Raw genomic sequence first — 25055 nt, forward strand, 5'->3', positions numbered from 1 at the left:
TCATCTCTATAATCGTCTATGCTAATGAACACCAAGGAGCACCCTGGGCATTCCCCAGGGCCTCCGAGCACCCCCCTTCACATCATACCTTTCATCACGCCCCTCCATTGCTTTTGCTCCATCTGCCTTTCTCCTCCCCGTCCAGATCACGCTCTTGCAGTTCAAATCTTGGGCATGTGCCGTGCCACTTCATTCAGAGCGGTACTACGCATGTCCGAGCGCCATTTTGGTGTAGTTCGCTGGAAAACTGAGCAGACAGTTCTCCTAAGTCCTCCAAAGTGGGAGCAGATCTTTACAGTTGTTTCATGCAGTAGTTCAGTAAACGGAGCGGTACTGTGCATGTCCAAGATTTGAACTGCAAGAGCATGATCTGGGCGGGGAGGAGATGGGCAGACGAAGTAAAAGCAGAGGAGGGGCGTGATGAAAGGTATGACGTGGGGGGGTCCTTGGAGGCCCTGGGGAATGCCCAGGGTGCTCCGTGGGGTTCATTAGCATAGACAATTATAGCGATTTATAATGAAATGGCAAGGTCTCTTGAAAATGTAAAGGCAGAAGTAGAATAACCTTTTTAAAGGCTATTCAGGCATGTGTTTAGTTAAAAATGCGTCTTCCCAATGAGAGACGCCCTTTAAATTTTCTGACAGATCTGTTTCACATTTTAGGAAACAGTTCCTATTCAATTAATGTCTCGAAGTAATAAAATCATGATGTATTGCTCTAACCTCTCATCTACAATTTATTATTTATAATTTTACATTACTTCTAATATTACATGATATGTTTTACATAGAGCTGAGCGATTAATTTGCCTTCAAGAGGTGTAAGGGTAAGTTCAGGTGGGGTTTTTTGGACCGGAACCTGAGGTGGAGGCAGCCTCAGGTTCTGGTCCAAAAGCCGGGTAGCCAAGACTGAAAGCCGGTGCACTGCATCGGCATCAAGTTGCGCACTCCGTTCCTGACTAGGCCCAATGAATGGGCATAGGCCGGAGGAGGGAGTGTCTTCAGGCCGAATCGCAAGGTGACTCGGCCTAAAGAATGAGCTTCTCGCTTCTTTTTTCCGGGAACCGGAAGAAACGGCTCCCGGAAAAAAACTCCTGAGCGGCTCCCATTGATTTCAATGGAAGCTGTCTTTTTGGTCAGGATTTTGAGGCGGATACGGCCTCAAAATCCAGACCAAAAAATCTCTGTGTGAACTTACCCTAACAATTTTGTTTTCAAACGGAATTGTCAAATTGAGTTATTCAGATGTTAAAATAGTCCTGCCATGCTTGGCTACTACAATAAAATAGCGCCACCCTGTCTGCACCGCACCTTCTCGTGGTCAGAGCAATGGGCATTTTACAAAAACTAGGCAAGTTTTCAATCAACGTAAATTGATAATACTTGCCACTGGTGGGAACAGGTTAACAGAAGCTGTAATCACTTAACCCATTTCTGACATTAGCTGTAATAGTACGGCCAATGCTGTGTCTGTGAATATGGCGCCCTCTCAGAAGCAGAGAGAATGCCATAACCACCAGGTCTCCACTGTAAACAGCAGAGATCTGGCAGTGAATGCCATAGAAGCCAGCAATCACCTCTCTATGGTGCTCCCTCCCCCCACTCCAGGGGCATCCCTTCTCTGCACTCACCCCCAGTAGTGTCCTCCCCTCCTCTCTTGTTGCTGGTCTGTCTCCCACGTCACAAGACCACGGGAGCTGTCTAGTTAGTAACTTCAGGGATTGTTCTGAAGATTCCCAGGCTTTGGCTGGCCTCAGCAGCTATACAAGAATTCATAGGATGCAATACGGTTGCATTATAGTCTATAGTACAAGCAATCTCATGATCGCAGGTTCAAGCCCTTTTGGGGGGAGAAAGGTCTTTAAAAAGTAGTAAATTAAAGTTTTTTAAAGTATTAAAATTGTTTATCCTCTATTCTAGAAAATAAATTGCTGAGACCCCTACAAATCCTGGCAACAGGGTATGTTTTATTCCTACCATGAATAATGTGGTGAATACAGAACTAAAACTAATAATTAAAGTGGAATATTGTGCTGCAAAAAGAGAGACCACTTAACACTTGTTTCGTTATATTTAACAAAAATAAGAAAATTGAGATTCAAAATGAAAATCATCCATAGGGTTGGGAAAAAAAGCTAGTTTAAAAAAAAAAAAAAAAATCACCCAGCTCTAGCTTTTATATGTGAAAGCTCCCAATAGCTATCTTCATTAGAGATGAGCGAACACTGTTCGGATCAGCTCACCAGTCTTCGCTGCTGCAAAGACTTCTTTCTTCCTGGTTTTCAACATCAATTGGTGGGCGGGGTTTCATATGCAAAGCCATACTGTCTGACTACCTCCAGTTTAGCCCCGCCCCCAAATTAGTGTGTAGCTCCGCCCACCACATAGCTTGATCCTATGGGAAGACTGAGGAGCCTGTGATATCTTCAAGGGTCCTATAACACTTGGCTTTAGCTTGTTCTATATAGAGTGGGCTAAGGGACCAGTTCCTTCTGCCCACTAGCTTTTAGCCTGCTCTATATAAGAAAGCTAAATCCTAGTGAGCAGAGGGACCAGGTCCTTTAGCCCACTAGGATTTAGACTGTTTTATATAAGAAATCAGGACACAGGAACAGCTACAGACACAGGCTCACTCCCGTACACTTAGCCCCTCCTCCATCCCCCCTGAGAGCAGGCAGCTATGTCACTTGACATTTGAGCAGATAATCCCAAGGGCCATAGAAACGCAGTGTCAACAATGAAGTGAATAAAGTAAGATATTGGACAAACAAAGCAGTTTTGCTGAAGCAATGTATTTAGGAAAAGTCTTAAATCCACATAAACTAGCAGTATAGATAGGATCCTTGTGATGGGACAACCCCTTTAACCTTAAAATCACAATTGGCTCCCAGAATCTATGATAGTGGCACATAGAGGTTTTTAATAGGAGCAAAAAATACGTCTGTGGCCACAAACAGATGGAGAAATCTTGTTAAAGGGGTTGTCTGGGATGAAAATGTATTTCTAAACTACTGTAAGCTAAACACCCTCCCCTCGCCTAGCTTCTAACTTACTTTATAAAAACTGTATATTTACCCAGATCGCCAGGATGGTCATGTGACCGCCCGAGTCACATTTTTAAATTTTTCAGTGATGTTCCGTTTTCCTGTTTCTGAAGACACAGTACTAACTCGCCACCCACCGACCCCCTCCAAACCATCATACTTATCTGTCTTCCTGTTTGTAACTTGCGGGCACAGAACATCACTTTCTTCTGGGCGTCTGACTCCTCCTCTTGTTGATGTCTGCCGGCCTCCCATGCCTGCGCAATACAGCCAGACTGCTAGCTGCTGGCACTCCGGCTCTATTTCGCAGGCGCTGACCTTACAGAAGGATGTGATCTCCCATGGTCTGGATGCAGACCCTATTGACTTCTATGGGAGAGTTTTCTAGGCATGGTCTGTGACCTGGGCAGAGTTCATTGCCAGACCTCATGTGGCTGGAGTGTGTCAGCAGTTCCTGCAAGATAAAGGCATTGAAGCTCTGGACTGTCCAGGAGTTGGCAGATGCTTTAGTCCAGGTCTGGGAGGAGATCCCTCAGGAGACCATCCACAACCTCATCAGGAGCATGCCCAGGCATTGTAGGGAGGTCATACAGGCACGTGGAGGCCACACACACTACTGAGCCTCATTCTGACATGTTTTAAAGGACATTGCATCAAAGTTGAATAAGCCTGTAGTGTGTTTTTCCACTTCAATTTTGGGGGTGACTCCAAATCCAGGCCTCCATTGGTTAATACATTTGATTTCCATTGATGATTTTTGTGTGATCTTGTTGTCATCACATTCAACTTTGTAAAGAACAAAGTATTCAATGAGAATATTTCATCCATTCAGATCTAGGATGTGTTATTTGAGTGTTCCCTTTATTTTTTTGAGCAGTGTATATATTATTTTAGATTAAATAAATTCCCTTATGTACTATACACAACTTTTGAACCAATATATATCACTTTGTTAATGGCTTCTTGTGTCAATCAACAGTAGCAGTGTTCAGATCTGTATTATGGAAGCCACAATTCTCTGTAGATTCCATTGTACAAATGATACCTGAAGGGCCCAAAGAAATGACATATAATGGGGTCCATTGGGTTATGCTGAAGCATCTGATGCATTAAAAGAAAACGAGTTCTCATATATGACAAACTGCGATGGAATTTTTGAAACTAATGTGAACAGAATAATGTATTTCTTTCCTTCTCAGGGGTTCCATACAAACCTATGATGTTTAAAAGAATTTCATGACTATTGGAACACCTCCCTAAAGCCCCTTTAATTTGAAAAATAATCCCCTTCTTTGAAATTCTTTTATATCCAGTATAACTGTATTTGAATTTCTACTTCTGGAAACGTGAATATACCCTTTATACAGAGTTTATCACCAGAAAACAGCCTTCTATCTCTTTAGTAAGGAATCTTTAAGATGAGTTAGGGTATGTTCACACATGTTGGCCACTTTCAGACCAATATTGAGAGACAAATGTTATGATTTGTATAATAAAAAGTTGTACAATTTTCCAATATACTTTCTGTATCAATTCCTCACGGTTTTCTAGATCTCTGCTTGCGGTCATTCATTCTATTACTTCTAGTGGTTAAAAATCTGGCCATGGTCATGTGATTTACGGTCCATGGTCATGTGATCAATGCCGCACCTCCCATGAGGCGACCTGAAGCGAGCGCTTCAGGCGGCACTATGCCAGGGCCTTAGGGAGGGCGGCATTTTTGCTAACCTAAGCCAGTACGGCTTAGCAAGCTTAGCACGGAGCGGTGGTTTGGGGAGGCCACTGTAGCAGTGCTGCTCCAGCAGCCTCCCCTCACGCTCAGGCAGAGCGCAGGCAGTCTCCGAGCCTGCTCTCTGCCGGCGAACGGCGCTAAGCCCCGCCCCCTTTCGAGGCACCACGCCCCCTCCGCTAAGCCACGCCTCCGGCAGGGGGGGAGGCGGCTTTCTGTACTTCGCTCGGGCGGCGAAAGGAGCAGGTTCACCCCTGCATGTGATTTACGGTCCATGGTCATGTGATGAGCACACAGGTGCACAGCTCGTTACCAGGCAGATGTCTGATTACTGGGCTGTGACTATAACGAGCGGCACCTGTGTGCTGATCACATGACCATGGACCGTAAATCACATGACCATGGTCAGAGTTTTATCCACTAGAAGTAACAGAATGAATGACAGCAAGCAGAGATCTAGAAAACCGTGAGGAATTGTTACAGAAAGTATATTGGAAAATTGTACAACTTTTTATTATACAAACCATAACAATTGTCTCTCAATATTGGTCTGAAAGTGGACAACACTTTTAAATCCTTCCTGAGAATGTTACATAATTAAACTCCAAGGGAGGATTGAATAATAATAATAATAATGATAATGAATTGAATGTGTCAATTCCAACAAAAGTTTCTCATTCTTATCTATTTAGGGTATTTATTAGAGATGAGCGAACACTAAAATGTTCGAGGTTCGAAATTCGATTCGAACAGCCGCTCACTGTTCGAGTGTTCGAATGGGTTTCGAACCCCATTATAGTCTATGGGGAACATAAACTCGTTAAGGGGGAAACCCAAATTCGTGTCTGGAGGGTCACCAAGTCCACTATGACACCCCAGGAAATGATACCAACACCCTGGAATGACACTGGGACAGCAGGGGAAGCATGTCTGGGGGCATAAAAGTCACTTTATTTCATGGAAATCCCTGTCAGTTTGCGATTTTCGCAAGCTAACTTTTCCCCATAGAAATGCATTGGCCAGTGCTGATTGGCCAGAGTACGGAACTCGACCAATCAGCGCTGGCTCTGCTGGAGGAGGCGGAGTCTAAGATAGCTCCACACCAGTCTCCATTCAGGTCCGACCTTAGACTCCGCCTCCTCCGGCAGAGCCAGCGCTGATTGGCCGAAGGCTGGCCAATGCATTCCTATGCGAATGCAGACTTAGCAGTGCTGAGTCAGTTTTGCTCAACTACACATCTGATGCACACTCGGCACTGCTACATCAGATGTAGCAATCTGATGTAGCAGAGCCGAGGGTGCACTAGAACCCCTGTGCAAACTCAGTTCACGCTAATAGAATGCATTGGCCAGCGCTGATTGGCCAATGCATTCTATTAGCCCGATGAAGTAGAGCTGAATGTGTGTGCTAAGCACACACATTCAGCACTGCTTCATCAAGCCAATACAATGCATTAGCCAGTGCTGATTGGCCAGAGTACGGAATTCGGCCAATCAGCGCTGGCCAATGCATTCTATTAGCCCGATGAAGTAGAGCTGAATGTGTGTGCTAAGCACACACATTCAGCACTGCTTCATCAAGCCAATACAATGCATTAGCCAGTGCTGATTGGCCAGAGTACGGAATTCGGCCAATCAGCGCTGGCTCTGCTGGAGGAGGCGGAGTCTAAGATGGCTCCACACCAGTCTCCATTCAGGTCCGACCTTAGACTCCGCCTCCTCCGGCAGAGCCAGCGCTGATTGGCCGAAGGCTGGCCAATGCATTCCTATGCGAATGCAGACTTAGCAGTGCTGAGTCAGTTTTGCTCAACTACACATCTGATGCACACTCGGCACTGCTACATCAGATGTAGCAATCTGATGTAGCAGAGCCGAGGGTGCACTAGAACCCCTGTGCAAACTCAGTTCACGCTAATAGAATGCATTGGCCAGCGCTGATTGGCCAATGCATTCTATTAGCCCGATGAAGTAGAGCTGAATGTGTGTGCTAAGCACACACATTCAGCACTGCTTCATCAAGCCAATACAATGCATTAGCCAGTGCTGATTGGCCAGAGTACGGAATTCGGCCAATCAGCGCTGGCCAATGCATTCTATTAGCCCGATGAAGTAGAGCTGAATGTGTGTGCTAAGCACACACATTCAGCACTGCTTCATCAAGCCAATACAATGCATTAGCCAGTGCTGATTGGCCAGAGTACGGAATTCGGCCAATCAGCGCTGGCTCTGCTGGAGGAGGCGGAGTCTAAGGTCGGACCTGAATGGAGACTGGTGTGGAGCGATCTTAGACTCCGCCTCCTCCAGCAGAGCCAGCGCTGATTGGCCGAATTCCGTACTCTGGCCAATCAGCACTGGCTAATGCATTGTATTGGCGTGATGAAGCAGTGCTGAATGTGTGTGCTTAGCACACACATTCAGCTCTACTTCATCGGGCTAATAGAATGCATTGGCCAGCGCTGATTGGCCAGAGTACGGAATTCGGCCAATCAGCGCTGGCCAATGCATTCTATTAGCTTGATGAAGCAGAGTGTGCACAAGGGTTCAAGCGCACCCTCGGCTCTGATGTAGCAGAGCCGAGGCTGCACAAGGGTTCAAGCGCACCCTCGGCTCTGATGTAGGAGAGCCGAGGGTGCACTTGAACCCTTGTGCAGCCTCGGCTCTGCTACATCAGAGCCGAGGGTGCGCTTGAACCCTTGTGCACACTCTGCTTCATCAAGCTAATAGAATGCATTGGCCAGCGCTGATTGGCCAATGTATTCTATTAGCCTGATGAAGTAGAGCTGAATGTGTGTGCTAAGCACACACATTCAGCTCTACTTCATCGGGCTAATAGAATGCATTGGCCAGCGCTGATTGGCCGAATTCCGTACTCTGGCCAATCAGCGCTGGCCAATGCATTCTATTAGCTTGATGAAGCAGAGTGTGCACAAGGGTTCAAGCGCACCCTCGGCTCTGATGTAGCAGAGCCGAGGCTGCACAAGGGTTCAAGCGCACCCTCGGCTCTGATGTAGGAGAGCCGAGGGTGCACTTGAACCCTTGTGCAGCCTCGGCTCTGCTACATCAGAGCCGAGGGTGCGCTTGAACCCTTGTGCACACTCTGCTTCATCAAGCTAATAGAATGCATTGGCCAGCGCTGATTGGCCAATGTATTCTATTAGCCTGATGAAGTAGAGCTGAATGTGTGTGCTAAGCACACACATTCAGCTCTACTTCATCGGGCTAATAGAATGCATTGGCCAGCGCTGATTGGCCAGAGTACGGAACTCGACCAATCAGCGCTGGCTCTGCTGGAGGAGGCGGAGTCTAAGATCGCTCCACACCAGTCTCCATTCAGGTCCGACCTTAGACTCCGCCTCCTCCAGCAGAGCCAGCGCTGATTGGCCGAATTCCGTACTCTGGCCAATCAGCACTGGCTAATGCATTGTATTGGCGTGATGAAGCAGTGCTGAATGTGTGTGCTTAGCACACACATTCAGCTCTACTTCATCGGGCTAATAGAATGCATTGGCCAATCAGCGCTGGCCAATGCATTCTATTAGCGTGAACTGAGTTTGCACAGGGGTTCTAGTGCACCCTCGGCTCTGCTACATCAGATTGCTACATCTGATGTAGCAGTGCCGAGTGTGCATCAGATGTGTAGTTGAGCAAAACTGACTCAGCACTGCTAAGTCTCTGCATTCGCATAGGAATGCATTGGCCAGCCTTCGGCCAATCAGCGCTGGCTCTGCCGGAGGAGGCGGAGTCTAAGGTCGGACCTGAATGGAGACTGGTGTGGAGCGATCTTAGACTCCGCCTCCTCCAGCAGAGCCAGCGCTGATTGGTCGAGTTCCGTACTCTGGCCAATCAGCGCTGGCCAATGCATTCTATTAGCCCGATGAAGTAGAGCTGAATGTGTGTGCTTAGCACACACATTCAGCTCTACTTCATCAGGCTAATAGAATACATTGGCCAATCAGCGCTGGCCAATGCATTCTATTAGCTTGATGAAGCAGAGTGTGCACAAGGGTTCAAGCGCACCCTCGGCTCTGATGTAGCAGAGCTGAGGGTGCACAAGGGTTCAAGTGCACCCTCGGCTCTCCTACATCAGAGCCGAGGGTGCGCTTGAACCCTTGTGCAGCCTCGGCTCTGCTACATCAGAGCCGAGGGTGCGCTTGAACCCTTGTGCACACTCTGCTTCATCAAGCTAATAGAATGCATTGGCCAGCACTGATTGGCCAGAGTACGGAATTCGGCCAATCAGCGCTGGCCAATGCATCCCTATGGGAAAAAGTTTATCTCACAAAAATCACAATTACACACCTGATAGAGCCCCAAAAAGTTATTTTTAATAACATTCCCCCCTAAATAAAGGTTATCCCTAGCTATCCCTGCCTGTACAGCTATCCCTGTCTCATAGTCACAAAGTTCACATTCTCATATGACCCGGATTTGAAATCCACTATTCGTCTAAAATGGAGGTCACCTGATTTCGGCAGCCAATGACTTTTTCCAATTTTTTTCAATGCCCCCAGTGTCGTAGTTCCTGTCCCACCTCCCCTGCGCTGTTATTGGTGCAAAAAAGGCGCCAGGGAAGGTGGGAGGGGAATCGAATTTTGGCGCACTTTACCACGTGGTGTTCGATTCGATTCGAACATGGCGAACACCCTGATATCCGATCGAACATGTGTTCGATAGAACACTGTTCGCTCATCTCTAGTATTTATGTAGAACATGAAGACACGGGGAAGGGGGTCAGGGGGATAATAAAAGGTGATCATTTGGAAGGGCTAAGCCAAAATGCATGGTATTCACTGTAAATACTAATTTGGGTATACAGTGACTCTTAGAGAGTAATATGAAACAATGTAAAGGGGCCTTTCTGGTTGTGAGAATAAAGACGAGTGCCCATATTTGCCGGGTGTCAAACAAGTAATGGTATTTGGTTCTTTTAATAGCCGCAATCTGGAAATTCTTTCTAAAGCAGTTCACCACTTTGTAATTGCAGATCATTTATTCATCCGAGGAAATGTTTATTCACAATTTCTGCAAAATCCTAATTATTAAATAAAAATGCTAAACCCAGAGAGCCCCAAAGAGGTCAAAACCTGGCCAAGCACAGGCAGAATTCTAATATCAGTGTTTACATATGGCAAGCTCATATTTAAGTTGATGACCGCAGGCTAACTAAAGCATGGAGAAATTATTCGGAAACGCAGTGAATCACATAATAAAAAAGAGTTGTCCCCATCATCAGAATGAAATAAAAATGTTAATTTTCACTACCAAAGAATTCATCCCTATGTTAGTACATACAGTATCTGATGAATCTAAGGGGAGCCTGTCAGCAGGAAAATCAGTGTCAAACTAAGGACAGTACCTTGTCGGGCGGCTTCTACACTTTCCAAAGCTATCTTTTTTTGTTCTGCATTGTGCTCTATTTTCATGAAAATTAGCATTTGATTCTAATAAAGGGCTTAAGGGGCATTTCTTCTCCGGCCGGGGCCTTGCTTCTACTTTAAATAAATGCAGACAATGTAATAAAGTAGGAGATGTCACTCGAGCAATGGCAAGTAGAAGAAAAACCTCTAAAGCCATTTCCAGCTAATTTGCATTCAAAATAATATCCTGATTTTCATAAAATTGGAGCTGCAATGCAGAACAAGAAATATATCTTTGGAAAGTGTAGATGTAGTCCTACAAATTACTGTCATTAGTTTGATACATAGTATCTTGCTTGTAAGTATAAGTGTTTGTGTAAAATGGAAACGTTTCAGAGAAACAACAGCAATTTGTGTTAGTGGTAATCCTACAAGTTTCCCAGGACAGGACTTAGAAATTCTTAAAGGGTACCAGAAATTTCTTCAAAAGATGAAGGATGTGCAAGATCTTGCTGGACAATCTGTTCTGTGGATACGCTTTCATACATGGTGTCCTATCAGTTTTTCTGCTAATAGCATAATTATGGATGCAGCACATTTTGCATGTTTCCCTGAGGCAGGGGGTGTGAACAATAAGGAGCAGTTTGTACCTCCATTACTACTTCTGGTTTCATTAAATGTAATTTTGCTAGAAGCAACCATAAAATAGCAAACAAATAGCGGAGGAAAGCAAAAATGAACGTCATGTAGGGACCCTGGACTCCATGATCCAGATCTGAGTACAATAATGAAAACTGCTCGCTGTCTATGATTAACATCCTATTAATAATAACACGATTAGTTAGTCTGAAATAGATAGATTCTTCTCACATTCACTGTGTAAGCTTCAGACTCATCTCTGAGGATTGTACAGACAGGGAACACAGAGCAGCCAAGCATAGTCTGAAAAGTGAGACCTGCCACTCATGTGTTCTGCCTTAAGTGTATTGGTTTCTAAAGACATATCTTCCCTAGTAACAGGGAGTGAACAGCAATTTAGTAAGGAGGGAGACATCAAGTAGTAGAAACTTTAAAAGAGGTTTTTCAGGAAGAAAAGGGTGACATTGTAAATAATGTGCATTACATTTTAGACCAGAAACACACACACTATTAAATTAGACTAAGGCTGGGTTCACATCTGTGTTACAGAGACTACCAAAAATCAGAAAATAAAAAAATCCTCTATTTGACCACATGACCTTCTCCCATGCCTCTTCTGGATCATTCATATGGTCTTTGGTGAACTTAAAATGAGCCTGGACATGTGCTGTTGTGAGCAGGGGGTACATGAGCATAGTGTGTTACTAAGGGTAATCTTGGAGACTGTGGTCCCATCTCTCTTCAGGTCATAGACCAGGCCCTCCCGTGTAGTTCAGGGCTGATTACTGACCTTTCACAGAATCATCCTTACCCCACATGCATAGATCTTTCATGGAGCCCCAGACCAAAGAAGATTGACAGTCATCTTAAGTTTCTTCCATTTTCTAATAATTGTGCCAACAGTTGTTGCCTTCTAACTACACTGCCTGCCTATTGTCCTGTAGCCCATTCCAGCCTTGAGCAGGTCTACAATTCTTTCCCTGGTTTCCTTAGACAGACTTTTTTTTTTCTGGCCATGGTGGAGAGGTTGGAGTAGGTCCATGAAGTAGCTGATTGAACAGAATTGGCGAAGGCAAGTAAAGCACAATGAAATCACAGGGAGTCACAGCCATGCTGGGTGAAGAGGATACAAAGACAGATGAGGGTAAAGAGCATAGCATTGTCAGGGGGAAGGTATTCTGGATGGAGTCTTAGGGATAGCCCCAGAGTCAGGAGAAAAAGTTGGGGAACTCAGCAGACTCCTGAAACCATACCTACAGCCGCTTAAGAGTCTCAAACTTTCAGGAATCCTTCATAATTAGGATCTTTATTCTGTGGATACGGAGAAGCTCCAGAGAAATTGAACAAGGGTAGGTGCAGCAGTACTGCACCAGTGCTTGGGGATAAGCATTCTGGCAACCATGAGGAAGTGCCGCAGAACATCCTTCTTCACCGCAGAGATCTTGTCATGGATAACAGAGAAGAGCCAGCTGTGGAGAAGGTGTAAAGAAGTGGCCACTGACCTTAGTGTATAGATTGAACACACAGTCTCAAAAGACCTTATTGATCGTGCATTCCCACCAAATTCTTCTCTTCCGCACTGTATAGCATCGGTAGTTTGTGGGTAAATAAGAAAGACCTATCCCAATCAGCAGGAGAGAGGAAAAGCTGGAGAATCTTCTCCCATGAAGCAGAGTAAGAAGGGTTACCCAGCTCCACTGCCTCAAGGAGGATACCATAGAGTACAGACAGGGCACATGTAGGAGTCTCAGAGTGCGAGAAGTCACTTTCCCGTACCGTTGAACTAGAGGAAAGCAGTTTGAGCAAGGAGAATCTTTGAAGAAAAAACAGAAGTTGACAATATTTCAGTTACTGAGTAATGGGAACAGGCGTGAAGCAATTGGGGCTAGGTGGTAGTTCTTCAAACATTTGGTCACAACAGTTAAAGTCAGGGTGATCGTAGGATGTGTCCGTATTAACTGTGGGGGCAAATCAAGTCAAAAGGAGGCCTGCATTGACACCCATAGTTTAGTATGTTCATGGTAATACCAGTCCAGGTGGACCGCTTGTAAATAGGCATAGATATTGGGCAAATCCACAACCCCCAAGTGTTTGGGGCAATACAGTTCTAGCTAGTTTATTGGCTCAAATGAATTTAGTGTGCAAGGACATGATTTTATTACACCGGCAGCAAATGAAGAATTTGGGGTAGTTGTTCATCTTGCAAATTACGTGGCGGTCAAACCAAGCTAAGGTCTTCTGGGACCAACACTTCAGATCAGAGGATGAATGAATGGAGGAAGGGGGGGATTGGCCTGATAAAGCAATCAATTGAATTGATGGGACTTGAGAATGGGAAAGAATTTTAGAATAAGAAACAAGTTGACCGTCTTGGCATTGTCTTTTCAGTTTGAGAATTTTTAATGGCACCCTGAAGTTCCAGTTCAGATAGGGATCTCCAGCACCTCCATCTCCTCTTCAGGTACACATGTCAAGTATTTCTAAATGGATGGGATCTAGGCACCTGATTACACGGAGAAGAGCAGTATGAGCCAATCGCATTCACAATCTGAAAGGAGAATGAGAGTTTTGACCCCATGGGGGAGAAGTTGAAGGAATGGACCCTCTGCAACACTTGAGCAAACACACCTAGTCTGTTTATTACCAAATTTATAAACACTTCTATGAAACCTTTGCATTGTGAGAGGCCAATTACCTCAATTTACTCCAAGGGTGGTGAGTTGCTACAGGTAAGGGACCATTTGTGCTCTCTCAAGGGACAGGATTTTAGTAAGGAACACGACGTGGATAGTCCTCCTCTCCCTTTTGAGGCAGGTTATAATTTTTATGAAAGAGTCCCTAACATAGTATTTGGTAGCCTCCCAAACAATTGGGGCTGGAGGAGTCTATGGTTGTAGTCAGTCAGGTCATTGTATATTTCATCACATACATGGAGGGAGGAGAATGCTCTCATTGAGCTGCAATCTGCAGGAGTGCATCTATGTCACATGTTTATAATCCAACAACGTGTCACCAATTGTACCACTACCACAATCATGTTTTGACTGGCTGATAGTATGACGCAGCCAGTTTAATAGTGTACTTGTACCAACTGCATTCCCTTGTGACTCCGCGCCTGCACTAAATTCACTGTACAGTATACAATACTGGTGCATATGCCCGGCAATCCATAATGCCTTAGTGTGAAGTAACTTGCCACAATTTGGCCAAATTCTGAACTCAGTTGGGATTGGGAGGCACAATAAATTGGATGCAAATGGCTGTGATTGCACAAATCTTTGTTTATTGTGATTGGCGTATTATACATAAACGACTGGTGCAGTGCAACGAGGGCGCATCTCAGCAACTGATGGCTGGTAAGACAGCATGTGATGGGACATAGGCAGAGGATCTACAGTATTACCATATGTATTATCTCTGGGCTAAAGTAAAGAAAAATAAGTATGTTACAAAAGAAGTATATATATAGCTATTGGTCTGAAAAGGTAGTAATAACACAACGTGGATAGTTTAGGAGAAAAAGATCACCATGTATCACCTCTTCGCACAACACCCAAGGTAACAAACAAAATGTTTCAGAATGTTTCTGCTTTCCAGGATCAGACCTCATACACGTAGCAGAGCCACATGGAGTCATTCTGGTTCTGTACTATAGAGCTATAGACATTGTGTGCCATTATATGGTGCCTCCACATAGGACTGTAATATAAAGATTGAGAGTCTTCAGTAGTTGATACCTCTTTAATGGCTAACAAAAATGATGACATTAAAAAAGTATCAACTACTGAAGACTCTCAATCTTTATATTTCATATCCACTGGCTAATACGGTACAAAGATATATTTTTCCTTATCCACATAGGGCTGTAATAGAGGGTTATTTTCTCTAAACAATGGTTTTATGGGTACCATATTACAGTTTTGTACAAGTAAGAGTTTACAGAGCCATATTGTGGCAATGTGCATGAGACCTTGAACAGATGACATGACTGTCTGCAGAGTGAAGATATCTGGGGCAACTACTAGTATTCTAAATGCAGGCTATAAACAGAACATAACCCAATGTAAACCAAGGACAAAGCAAAATTCAATACGAAATGTAATTTTTAAAGCTACAAGTTTAAATGTAACCTCTATAAGCATGTCCATTGCTGCTGACCAGCCAGTAAAGATCAATGAAGAAAACAGAGATGGGGGCGACAATGTAGCGGCGGCCCAGTAAATACGGCTCAGTAAGACACCGGTATCATAAATGGCTCATAATGAGCAGGGGACTCTGTTACAGGCTTTACACTTGTGCAAAGACACAACAGTTGGCAACGCAGAATATTGTCTTTAACCTGCAGCTTTTCAGCTGTTGAAAAACTACAAACTCTGATCATGCCAAGACACAAGGCACAGGCCATAAAAGAATCATGAGAATTGCAGCTTTGCAACAGTAGGAGACCACTGGATTAAGCAATACCTGTGACGGATATCTGGCATCATCTTGGTCCAATCTCATGTAAGCAGAAGTCTATCTGCTGGGGAATGTGTATCTTGTGCTTATACCAACTTCTGCTCCTTGCTTTTGGCAGGTTTTATTGCTGTAGCTGAAATCCCTGACAATGGCGCTGTGTATTGGCATTGATTTGCAAAGCAGCAGGTCGGGCACCCTCTCAGCCCTGTTCCAAGTGCTAATAGCTTTCTGATGCACAAGCAGCAGAAATATGACATGCCCAACTAATTAGAAAACTCACATATACCAGGCAAAAACTTGTTGTCGAGTAACCTCTCATTCATTTATTTCTGTTTATAGGAAAGATACGTGGCAACTAATATGTCTGCCAATGAACTATCCTGCTGTAAAAGCTTTGCCGTACCTTACCTGAATAAAAATAAGCAGATAAGCTTAGTTCAGTAGAGACAGATCCTCCTCTCTTGTAACACAGCTTACGGTCACGTATGCCATTCAGAGTCCAGGGAAAGGTTGTGAAATTTGTACCTGTGAGCAGCTTTCTCTAGAAAGTTTTTACTTTGGGAAGTGAAGGAAAGTACTACCTCTCTTTATAAGAGTCCCCTAGCCTTTATCTGATCACAGCTATTAGATGCAATCTATGCAAGAACCCTGCAGCAGGGTTAGAATCCTGTCTGGATGACCACCACATAAGCACATGTAGTGAAGTGGTCACAGAGGTTTTATCCATACCTCCCAACCGTCCTGATTTCCGCGGGACATTCACGATTTGGGTGACATGTCCCACGGTCCCGGTTGGAGGGAGGTATGTCCCGTTTTCAACTCAGATCTGCGTCCAGAGGATGCAGATCTGAGTTGAACACATACGCGGCTGAAGCAAGGAGCTGACACAGGTCAGCTCCTCGCTTCGCCGCTGAACGCCGCCTACTGGCTTGTAGACGCGATGTGATGACGTCACATCGCTTCTACAACTGTGCGCCAGTGTGAGAGAGAGAGGCGCGGAGAGAGCAGCGGGGGAACGAAGGAGAAGGTAAGTGTAATGCGGAGGTGGAACTTGAAACTGGTGGCAGATGAAGGAGAGGACGGCATGACACTGGGGGCAGAGATGTGGGGACATGAATCTGGGGGCAGAGATGTAGGGGACATGAATCTGGGGGCAGAGATGGAGGGGACATGAATCTGGGGGCAGAGATGGAGGGGACATGAATCTGGGGGCAGAGATGGGGGAGACATGAATCTGGGGGCAGAGATGGAGGGGACATGTATCTGGGGGCAGAGATGGAGGGGACATGAATCTGGGGGCAGAGATGGGGAGACATGAATCTGGGGACAGAGATAGAGGGGGGACATGAATCTGGGGGCAGAGATGGGGGAGACATGAATCTGGGGGCAGAGATGGAGGGGACATGAATCTGGGGGCAGAGATGGAGGGGGACATGAATCTGGGGGCAGAGATGGAGGGGACATGTATCTGGGGGCAGAGATGGAGGGGACATGAATCTGGGGGCAGAGATGGGGAGACATGAATCTGGGGACAGAGATAGAGGGGGGACATGAAACTGGGGGCAGATGAAGGGTGTATATGAAACTGGGGGAGAGAGAGGGGGAACATATAATTTACGGGTGACTGTAGGAGGATTATACTGTGTGCGGGCATATGAAAAATTAATGAGAATGGGCGGAGTCAACACAAAAGCGGGGCTAAATTTGACGCGGCGCGCCACACATTTTGTCCCTCTTTCAGTTCTTCAAAAGTTGAGAGGTATGGTTTTATCTGCTGTATAAAACACTCTCTCCTCCATGGGCAGAGGCTTGTTTCATGCTAATTCAATGAATAGGAGCCGCAAAACTGGACAGAAATATGATCTGTCCTGACTATTGCGGGCTGCACCGTTGGCTTGCACATGGGGACCATGTAATTCACAGTCATGTGTGTAGGCCAACAGAAATGAATGGGTCAAAACCCAGATAACACACTGAACTACGCTATGGTCGTCTGCAAGGAGCCTTACTCTGGTGGTGAACAGCTTAAGAACATTAAACCAAACAATAACTGAGCTTCAGAATATACATCTTGACTCCAGCAAAGGTTCTCATACAATTTAATATACAAAACACTGCCACATTACATGATCACTAAATGATGTTCAGACACCAGACAAGATGGCAGCACATCATAATCACAACTATCTTTAATAAACCCATTTTAGACACAATATTAATCGCCCTTGTGGTCCCTTCCCCCACCCCCTTGCTATAAAACCCCCCTTTGTAATTAAATCCATTGGCTTACATTAAATATTGCTTTGTTATACAGCTTTACTCTATATATAAACATATACGTATATTGGTATGTATGTATATACATACACATACAAGTGTATACCTGTATGTACAAATGTTCTCTCTTAAATATATTTTCACACATACATACACGCACACGTGCACTGACACCGGTGCTGACATAGCGGTTGTGACATACACTGAACATTGCTGGCTGCATGAACTATGTACATAAATTGTATGCAATCCTTCTCCACAGTTTGGGCTCATGTAAAACTGGGACCAGCAAAGATGTACCAGGCGTCATCCGTATTGGACACAGTTGTCCTATTTAAGGTTTCACATCATACTGTCAGACTCAGAAATACATACAAATAAAAGAGAAATTTTCCCTAAAATAAAAATCCCAGTGCCACGAATACCGGCATTATATGTGTTCCTGGAAAAGAGAGCTGACAAGCAATATGGCTGCGATGACGAAGGTAACAGGAGCTGGGCAGGTTTATCATTCTGGAGTTTGGCAGTGACAGATACCAAACTCTCTATGACTTTCAATGCAGGCCATGGTGGTTGCCTGAAAAATGGCTGGATGGTAAGTCCTGACAAGGCAACTACATGATTTATAGGGATTGCTTTATTTTAGGGAAATAACCCTTTAAGTCATGATTTCATAAAACTTTATTAAGAGTAGTCACAGTTTGCAAAATTCCCAGGATCCCTCTGGGCATATGCTGGTAAAAAAAGAAAAAGGCCACAAAAAGGCCATGTTAAAAAAAAACTGCAGCTAGAATCCATGTGATGTGAGCATATGAATATGGGTGATTTTATGGGCACGAGCCCCTTCAGCATTAGTTTTGGGGTTGCAGTATGACAGGTTATTTTATTTTCTGGGGCCCATGAACATTTGTAATAGCCTGTGCATTTACAGAACATTGGTTTGTTTATTGGTGCCTGGGCCCCAGTCATTGGCTAATGTTGGGGATGGGTTATTTTCTAGGCCCCACAGGCACTTGCTATTTTAGTTTCTGTGAAAGGATACCATGTACATTGGCTATTTCCTGTGCATGGATGCCATGGTCATAAGTTGTTTTCAATGCATGGGCCTCCTAGGCATGGCTACTTCCTGTATATTGGTTCCAGAGCCATTATCTTGGTATGGGCCCACAGGACAACATTTTCAATATGGCAAAAAACATGGCAACAGTTTTTTTCCCTCTAGTAATGGGCCATGGGTAAGGATTTTATTTTAGACTTGGGCCATACAGCAAATATAAGAGCACATGCCTGGACATCATATTTAGAGCAACGGCAGAAGCAGACATAAGCACCCATATAGCCCATATGATGCACGTGTATGCCCAGCTTGGCTAGTCTTTAGAAGACAATTAATGTCAACTTCTAGCTAAGAACTCAATGTATTTCTCAGGATGTTATGATGGTACAGACTCTGTGGTGGGAATCAATCGAGCCACATTGTGAATGAGCAGTATCTATGTGCTACAAGGCTCCTACTCAAAGGACAGGCTGTAGTCTCTCAAATGTGAAAGCCCTGCCAGCAGAAATCTGTTTTTTAACAGTTAGTGGGCATTCACACTACCGTTGGTGTCCACTCAGCAGTGTCCATGACTATTGTCCGTACAAGATTTTAGCAACGGACACTAGCTGGTCCGTTTTCAATTTCCATTCATTTCAATGGGATTTTATCTTGTGTCCTTTAGTGTCCGTTTACAACCATGTCGGTTTTTTCAAGCCACTGTCCTTTCCCAAAGATGTCCGACTTTTCAAGCGGACAGAAAAAACCTACATGTCGGGTTTTGCTGTCTGCTTGAAAAGTCGGACATCTTTGGAAACGGACAATTAAGGACAGACACAGACTGTAAAAGAACGCACCCGATGTCCATTTAAATCAATGCAAAATGTCACGGACACAGCTATTGTCCGCTGCTAATGTCCACGCAAGATTTTGAACGGACATTAGCAGCGGACACTAGCTGTCGGACACCGACAGTAGTGTGAACGCTCCCTTAGTGTCTGTTAATTTCTCTTATGATAGGTGTCCGTTTTTTTTCTTTTAAACGGACACCTTGATAACGGCATCCAACAGTAGTGTGAACCCTACCTTAGAGCCTCATGTATTGTAACAATAAGGATAAATTCACATGGCGAAATTTGTTTCAAATGTGTCACAGAATCCGCAAATTGCACGTCAAACTCCTCATTAGCCAGGCAGGATTTTCTGCCTTCGGTTAATTTCAATGGGAGTTTTCAGGCATATTCCACCTGGAGTTCGAGCATGATGCTTACTTTTGAAGATAGCTGGAAAAAATTCAAAAACAGCATCTGCTTGCCAGTGACCTGAATGTAGACTGATTTTTAGGTGGGTTTGCAGCAGATTTTGAGGCAGACTCAGTGAGAACACACCCTAAAGATATCATGTATCAAAACCATGTCAAATATATGACCACATTTCAACGGACTACATATAAAACTGATGTATATAAAAAGTTGAGCCAATGTGTACATACATTACATTTGTTATGTTGTACCATCACAGTCTGTAAGATACTCCAGAGCTCGAATCACTATTCTGTATACATAAGTAACCTGTCTTGTAATAAGCCTGTGTTATACTCCACAGCTGCACTCACAATTCTGCTGGCAGAATCACTGTGTACATACATAAATTACACATCCTGTGGTGATCCTGAGTTACATCCTGGATTATACAGTCCTATGAAAAAGTTTGGGCACCCCTATTAATCTTAATCATTTTTAGTTCTAAATATTTTGGTATTTGCAACAGCCATTTCAGTTTGATATATCTAATAACTGATGGACACAGTAATATTTCAGGATTGAAATGAGGTTTATTGTACTACCAGAAAATGCGCAATATGCATTAAACCAAAATTTGACCGGTGCAAAAGTATGGGCACCTCAACAGAAAAGTGACATTAATATTTAGTACATCCTCCTTTTGCAAAGATAACAGCCTCTAGTCGCTTCCTGTAGCTTTTAATCAGTTCCTGGATCCTGGATAAAGGTATTTTGGACAAACAATTCAAGTTCAGCTAAGTTAGATGGTCGCCGAGCATGGACAGCCCGCTTCAAATCATCCCACAGATGTTCAATGATATTCAGGTCTGGGGACTGGGATGGCCATTCCAGAACATTGTAATTGTTCCTCTGCATGAATGCCTGAGGATTTGGAGCGGTGTTTTGGATCATTGTCTTGTTGAAATATCCATCCCCGGCGTAACTTCAACTTCGTCACTGATTCTTGAACATTATTCTCAAGAATCTGCTGATACTGAGTGGAATCCATGCGACTCTCAACTTTAACAAGATTCCCGATGCCGGCATTGGCCACACAGCCCCAAAGCATGATGGAACCTCCACCAAATTTTACAGTGGGTAGCATGTGTTTTTCTTGGAATGCTGTTTCTTTTTGGACGCCATGCATAACGCCTTTTTTTTTTTTTTTTTTATAACCAAACAACTCAATTTTTGTTTCCAAAATGAAGCTGCCTTGTCCAAATGTGCTTTTTCATACCTCAAGCAACTCTATTTGTGGCGTACGTGCAGAAACGGCTTCTTTGTCATCACTCTCCCATACAGCTTCTATTTGTGCAAAGTGCGCTGTATAGTTGACCGATGCACAGAGACACCATCTGCAGCAAGATGATGCTGCAGCTCTTTGGAGGTGGTCTGTGGATTGTCCTTGACTGTTCTCACCATTCTTCTTCTCTGCCTTTCTGATATTTTTCTTGGCCTGCCACTTCTGGGCTTAACAAGAACTGTTCCTGTGGTCTTCCATTTCCTTACTATGTTCCTCACAGTGGAAACTGACAGGTTAAATCTCTGAGACAACGTTTTGTATCCTTCCCCTGAACAACTATGTTGAACAATCTTTGTTTTCAGATCATTTGAGAGCGGGCTGTCCATGTTCGGCGACCATCAAACTGAACTGAACTTGAATTGTTTTGTAGAAAGAAATGGTCCAAAATACCTTCATCCAGGATCCAGGAACTGATTAAAAGCTACAGGAAGCGACTAGAGGCTGTTATCTTTGCAAAAGGAGGATGTACTAAATATTAATGTCACTTTTCTGTTGAGGTGCCCATATTTTTGCACCGGTCAAATTTTGGTTTAATGCATATTGCGCATTTTCTGTTAGTACAATAAACCTCATTTCAATCCTGAAATATTACTGTGTCCATCAGTTATTAGATATATCAAACTGAAATGGCTGTTGCAAACACCAAAATATTTAGAACTAAAAATGATTAAGATTAATAGGGGTGCCCAAACTTTTTCATAGGACTGTATTCTAGACAGTCACACGGCATGCAGATCTTCAGTGATGAAGTCACCCAGTAGCATTGATACAGTGAACGGTTTTCTTTATACCAGGCACTGTGAAGCCATAAGATCTGAAAGAATACTACCCCCCCCCCCTACATTATAGGAGCAAAGTTAACCCATTAGGGGTATGGTGACAGTTTCTCGTAACAAGCAAAACTGTGAATGCAGACTGGAATTATAAATATTCTGTACTCAGTGGACGATAAAAAAATGCAACATATGTCCTAGTAACTCCACCAGCAGAAAGGTAAGTGCAGCTTTGCAGTATACAGTATACCAGGATGTACAGATCAATACAGGATAGGCTATGTAAGGTACATCCACATTGACTTCACTAGTATAATACAGGATTGTATAATACAGGAATGCATCTCTGTAGAATAAGTAATGTATGTAGACAGTGACTTCAACAGATGTAAATCCACATCAGTACAAGATAAGAAATGTAATGTATGAACACAGTAAGTGACTCCACTCTTCATGTGAATTTCTAAATAGCCTTATGGCGCTAAATGGTAACTTCTAATACTTATAATAATAGCAATAAATGATTGACGTAGATGGTCAAATTTAGTAAATGTGCCTGCCTATGTTAGTGCAGGTGGTGCGGTTGTGGGGTGCAGAGAGGATGCCAGTGCAGGCTAATCACAGAGAAGATAATGATTGGCATGCACAGATCGCCTGAATGACTGTACATATTTATGGTAATGCAGGTGGGGAGTGTAGGGGGCACACAGGAAAGATGCCAGTCAGGGCTAATCACAGGGGAGGTCTTAATGATTGGCATCCACAGATCACCACAGCATGCATGGCTAAGTCAATGCAGGAGAGGCGGGTGTGTGCTGCACAGATTAGATGCCAGCATAGTTAACAGATAGTATATCATGACTGCCATGCACAGATTGACTAAATGAGTGTGTGAATCCCCAACAGTCAGGGAATTGTTGGCATCAAATCCCTCTAGGAACGTTTGTTCCCCCCATTCTCTCACCATCAGGCTTTTTAAATAGGCCGAAGCATACAAGTGCTGATCAATGGTCGCCCTGGCTGGGAGTACCCACTGTAAATGGAGCATAAGTGTGTCAGTGTGCATGCTTATGTCCATGGCAGTGAGAAATCTAGGGTACTATAAATGCTGCGTAGATGTTTAGATCGCCATTTTAGAAGACAGACATCCTAGAATGCTACCACATTCTTAATCCATCCAGTAGTATTGAAAAAGAACTATGCAAAATCAAACCTTCAGATATAGTGTGTGGCAGGAACAGTGCGTGACATTGTTTATTTGGAAAAAAATAATCAAAAGGGAACTACAATATTCTAAGGAATTCCCACAACTTATACAGACTAAAAAGTCTTATACTGACTCCTGGAAAAAAAATGCTGTGGGACAGTACTGCACAATATTGGACGTCTAAGCCTAAAATCAGTAGTCCCTTTGTGTTTACGACCTGTGCCCAACAAATTCTAACCCAAATGACCAATACACAGAAAGTGCCAGGAGGTTGAAGCTCTCGTCAATGCTTGTGGATCCGGTTACCAATGAATAAGAATTACTAAAACAGTCATCATGTTGATAGAGAGGCGTTACATACCACCAGCTAAGAGTATTGAAGTGATTGACTCATGCTCACTAGTGACTAGTCATTAAGTCAGACAAAAAAAAAATTTAGGAAGCGTATGATCCCGCGTTGTTGTCTACAAATGTATCTGTGTAGGTCTGTATACGCTTATGTAGCTCGCATATACAAACTAACACAAAAATCATCTTTTATTTTTGGCAACCAAAGCTGTTAAATAATTAGTTCCCTGATTGCTGAACAATAAAGTTTCCTAAAAAGAAAATAAAGAGGTGCTTATATATAAATATACATATATATATATACACCCAGCTCCGCAGAGACACAGTTAGTGAGCCTTGGCTCCGGTGCAAAAGTTGATATGATGCCTAGATCTGATGTAAAACAAGAAGTCCACAAGGAGGAGTATCAATAAATGTCAGGACAATCCGTGAAATTTCTATCAAAGTATCCTCCAGTATAGAGCCAGTCAGAAGTCTTAGTGTGTGGGTTAGTCCCCTGCGTAAACCACCTAGAAGAGAAAAGACAGAGGTGAAACCATCGCTCGCAAGGAATATTGCAAGGATCAGTATGGGAACAGAAAACAAAGGGATAGTCTCTTCTCAGCAGTTCAGGGCCGATTCAAAAATACCCTCATTCAGTCGTCTTAAGGAGGCTGCGAGTTATCAAAACCGTTCTCAGCTGTTTCCCTAGGTCCTATACAGGCAAATAGGAGTTCTGGAAACATTGAAGAACAGCAGTGTTCAGTTATTATCAAAAATCCTGGCCTGGTGGTTGGAATATCAAGCCTTGTATTCCAATCTCAGCCATGACTGATGAAGATGAGAATAATCCTTTAAGAGTATCATAATGAAGAGAGAAATGTTTCTTGGGGCCTGACATGGAGGTTGTGCTTAGAGATAAGCGAATACTATTCAAAACTCTAGTTTCGAATACCTCGCTCCATAGGAATGAATGGGAGCGGGTGAACTGAAAGGGGTTAAGCGCCGCCCGCCAGCGCTCGGCCTCTCCCATTCATTCCTATGGAGCGAGGTATTCAAAACTGCAGTTTAGAATACTATTCGCTCATCTCTAGCTGTGCTCACTCCCTTGCCATTCATTTGATTGCTGTCATTAGGTCTGTATGTGACAGAGTTTCATGTTTAATGTGGGAGCTCTTCATATAGATTTATACTGAGATTATATATTTTTAAACAAATGTATTTATATTGATATCAAGATTGTTGTATGTATTACTCTTAAGGATTGAGCCCCTTAAGAGTATGTTCACACAGAGTTTTTTGTATTTATCATGAATTCTTCTATACCATGTTTGATGTAATCATGGTTGCAGATTCAGGCTGGGTTCACATCAGTGCTGAAGTCTCTGTGGCAGAAACTGCTGAAAATTGGCACAGAGAAAAGTTTTGTAGGACTTTTCACTGTACCGCTTTTGATTTGAAAATGGTGGACCCTTTTGTAGTCAATGTGTCTGTGTGTACGTGCTGTTTTAGTGGTCTGGCTAGCGACCTAGTGTCACACACTTGTTTTAGGATATCTAGATCTGAAATCATGTTTTTCATCAGATTATGAATTTTTAGATATTGTGAATTCATTACGTCATAT

General features: G+C 43.7%; 1 protein-coding gene across 1 annotated transcript in view; it reads right to left on the bottom strand.

The window, feature by feature from the left end:
- Positions 1-21795: 21795 nt before the first annotated feature.
- OSBPL2 (oxysterol binding protein like 2) overlaps positions 21796-25055 on the bottom strand; it is an 85078-nt gene continuing 81818 nt past the window's right edge. Inside the window, exon 14 of the mRNA XM_075277018.1 lies at positions 21796-23961. Coding sequence (XP_075133119.1) covers positions 23859-23961 — 103 coding nt within the window. The 3' untranslated portion in view covers positions 21796-23858. The remainder of the gene's footprint in view (positions 23962-25055) is intronic.

Source organism: Leptodactylus fuscus, chromosome 6 (assembly GCF_031893055.1).
Source record: "Leptodactylus fuscus isolate aLepFus1 chromosome 6, aLepFus1.hap2, whole genome shotgun sequence".
Taxonomy (NCBI): Eukaryota; Metazoa; Chordata; class Amphibia; order Anura; family Leptodactylidae; genus Leptodactylus; species Leptodactylus fuscus.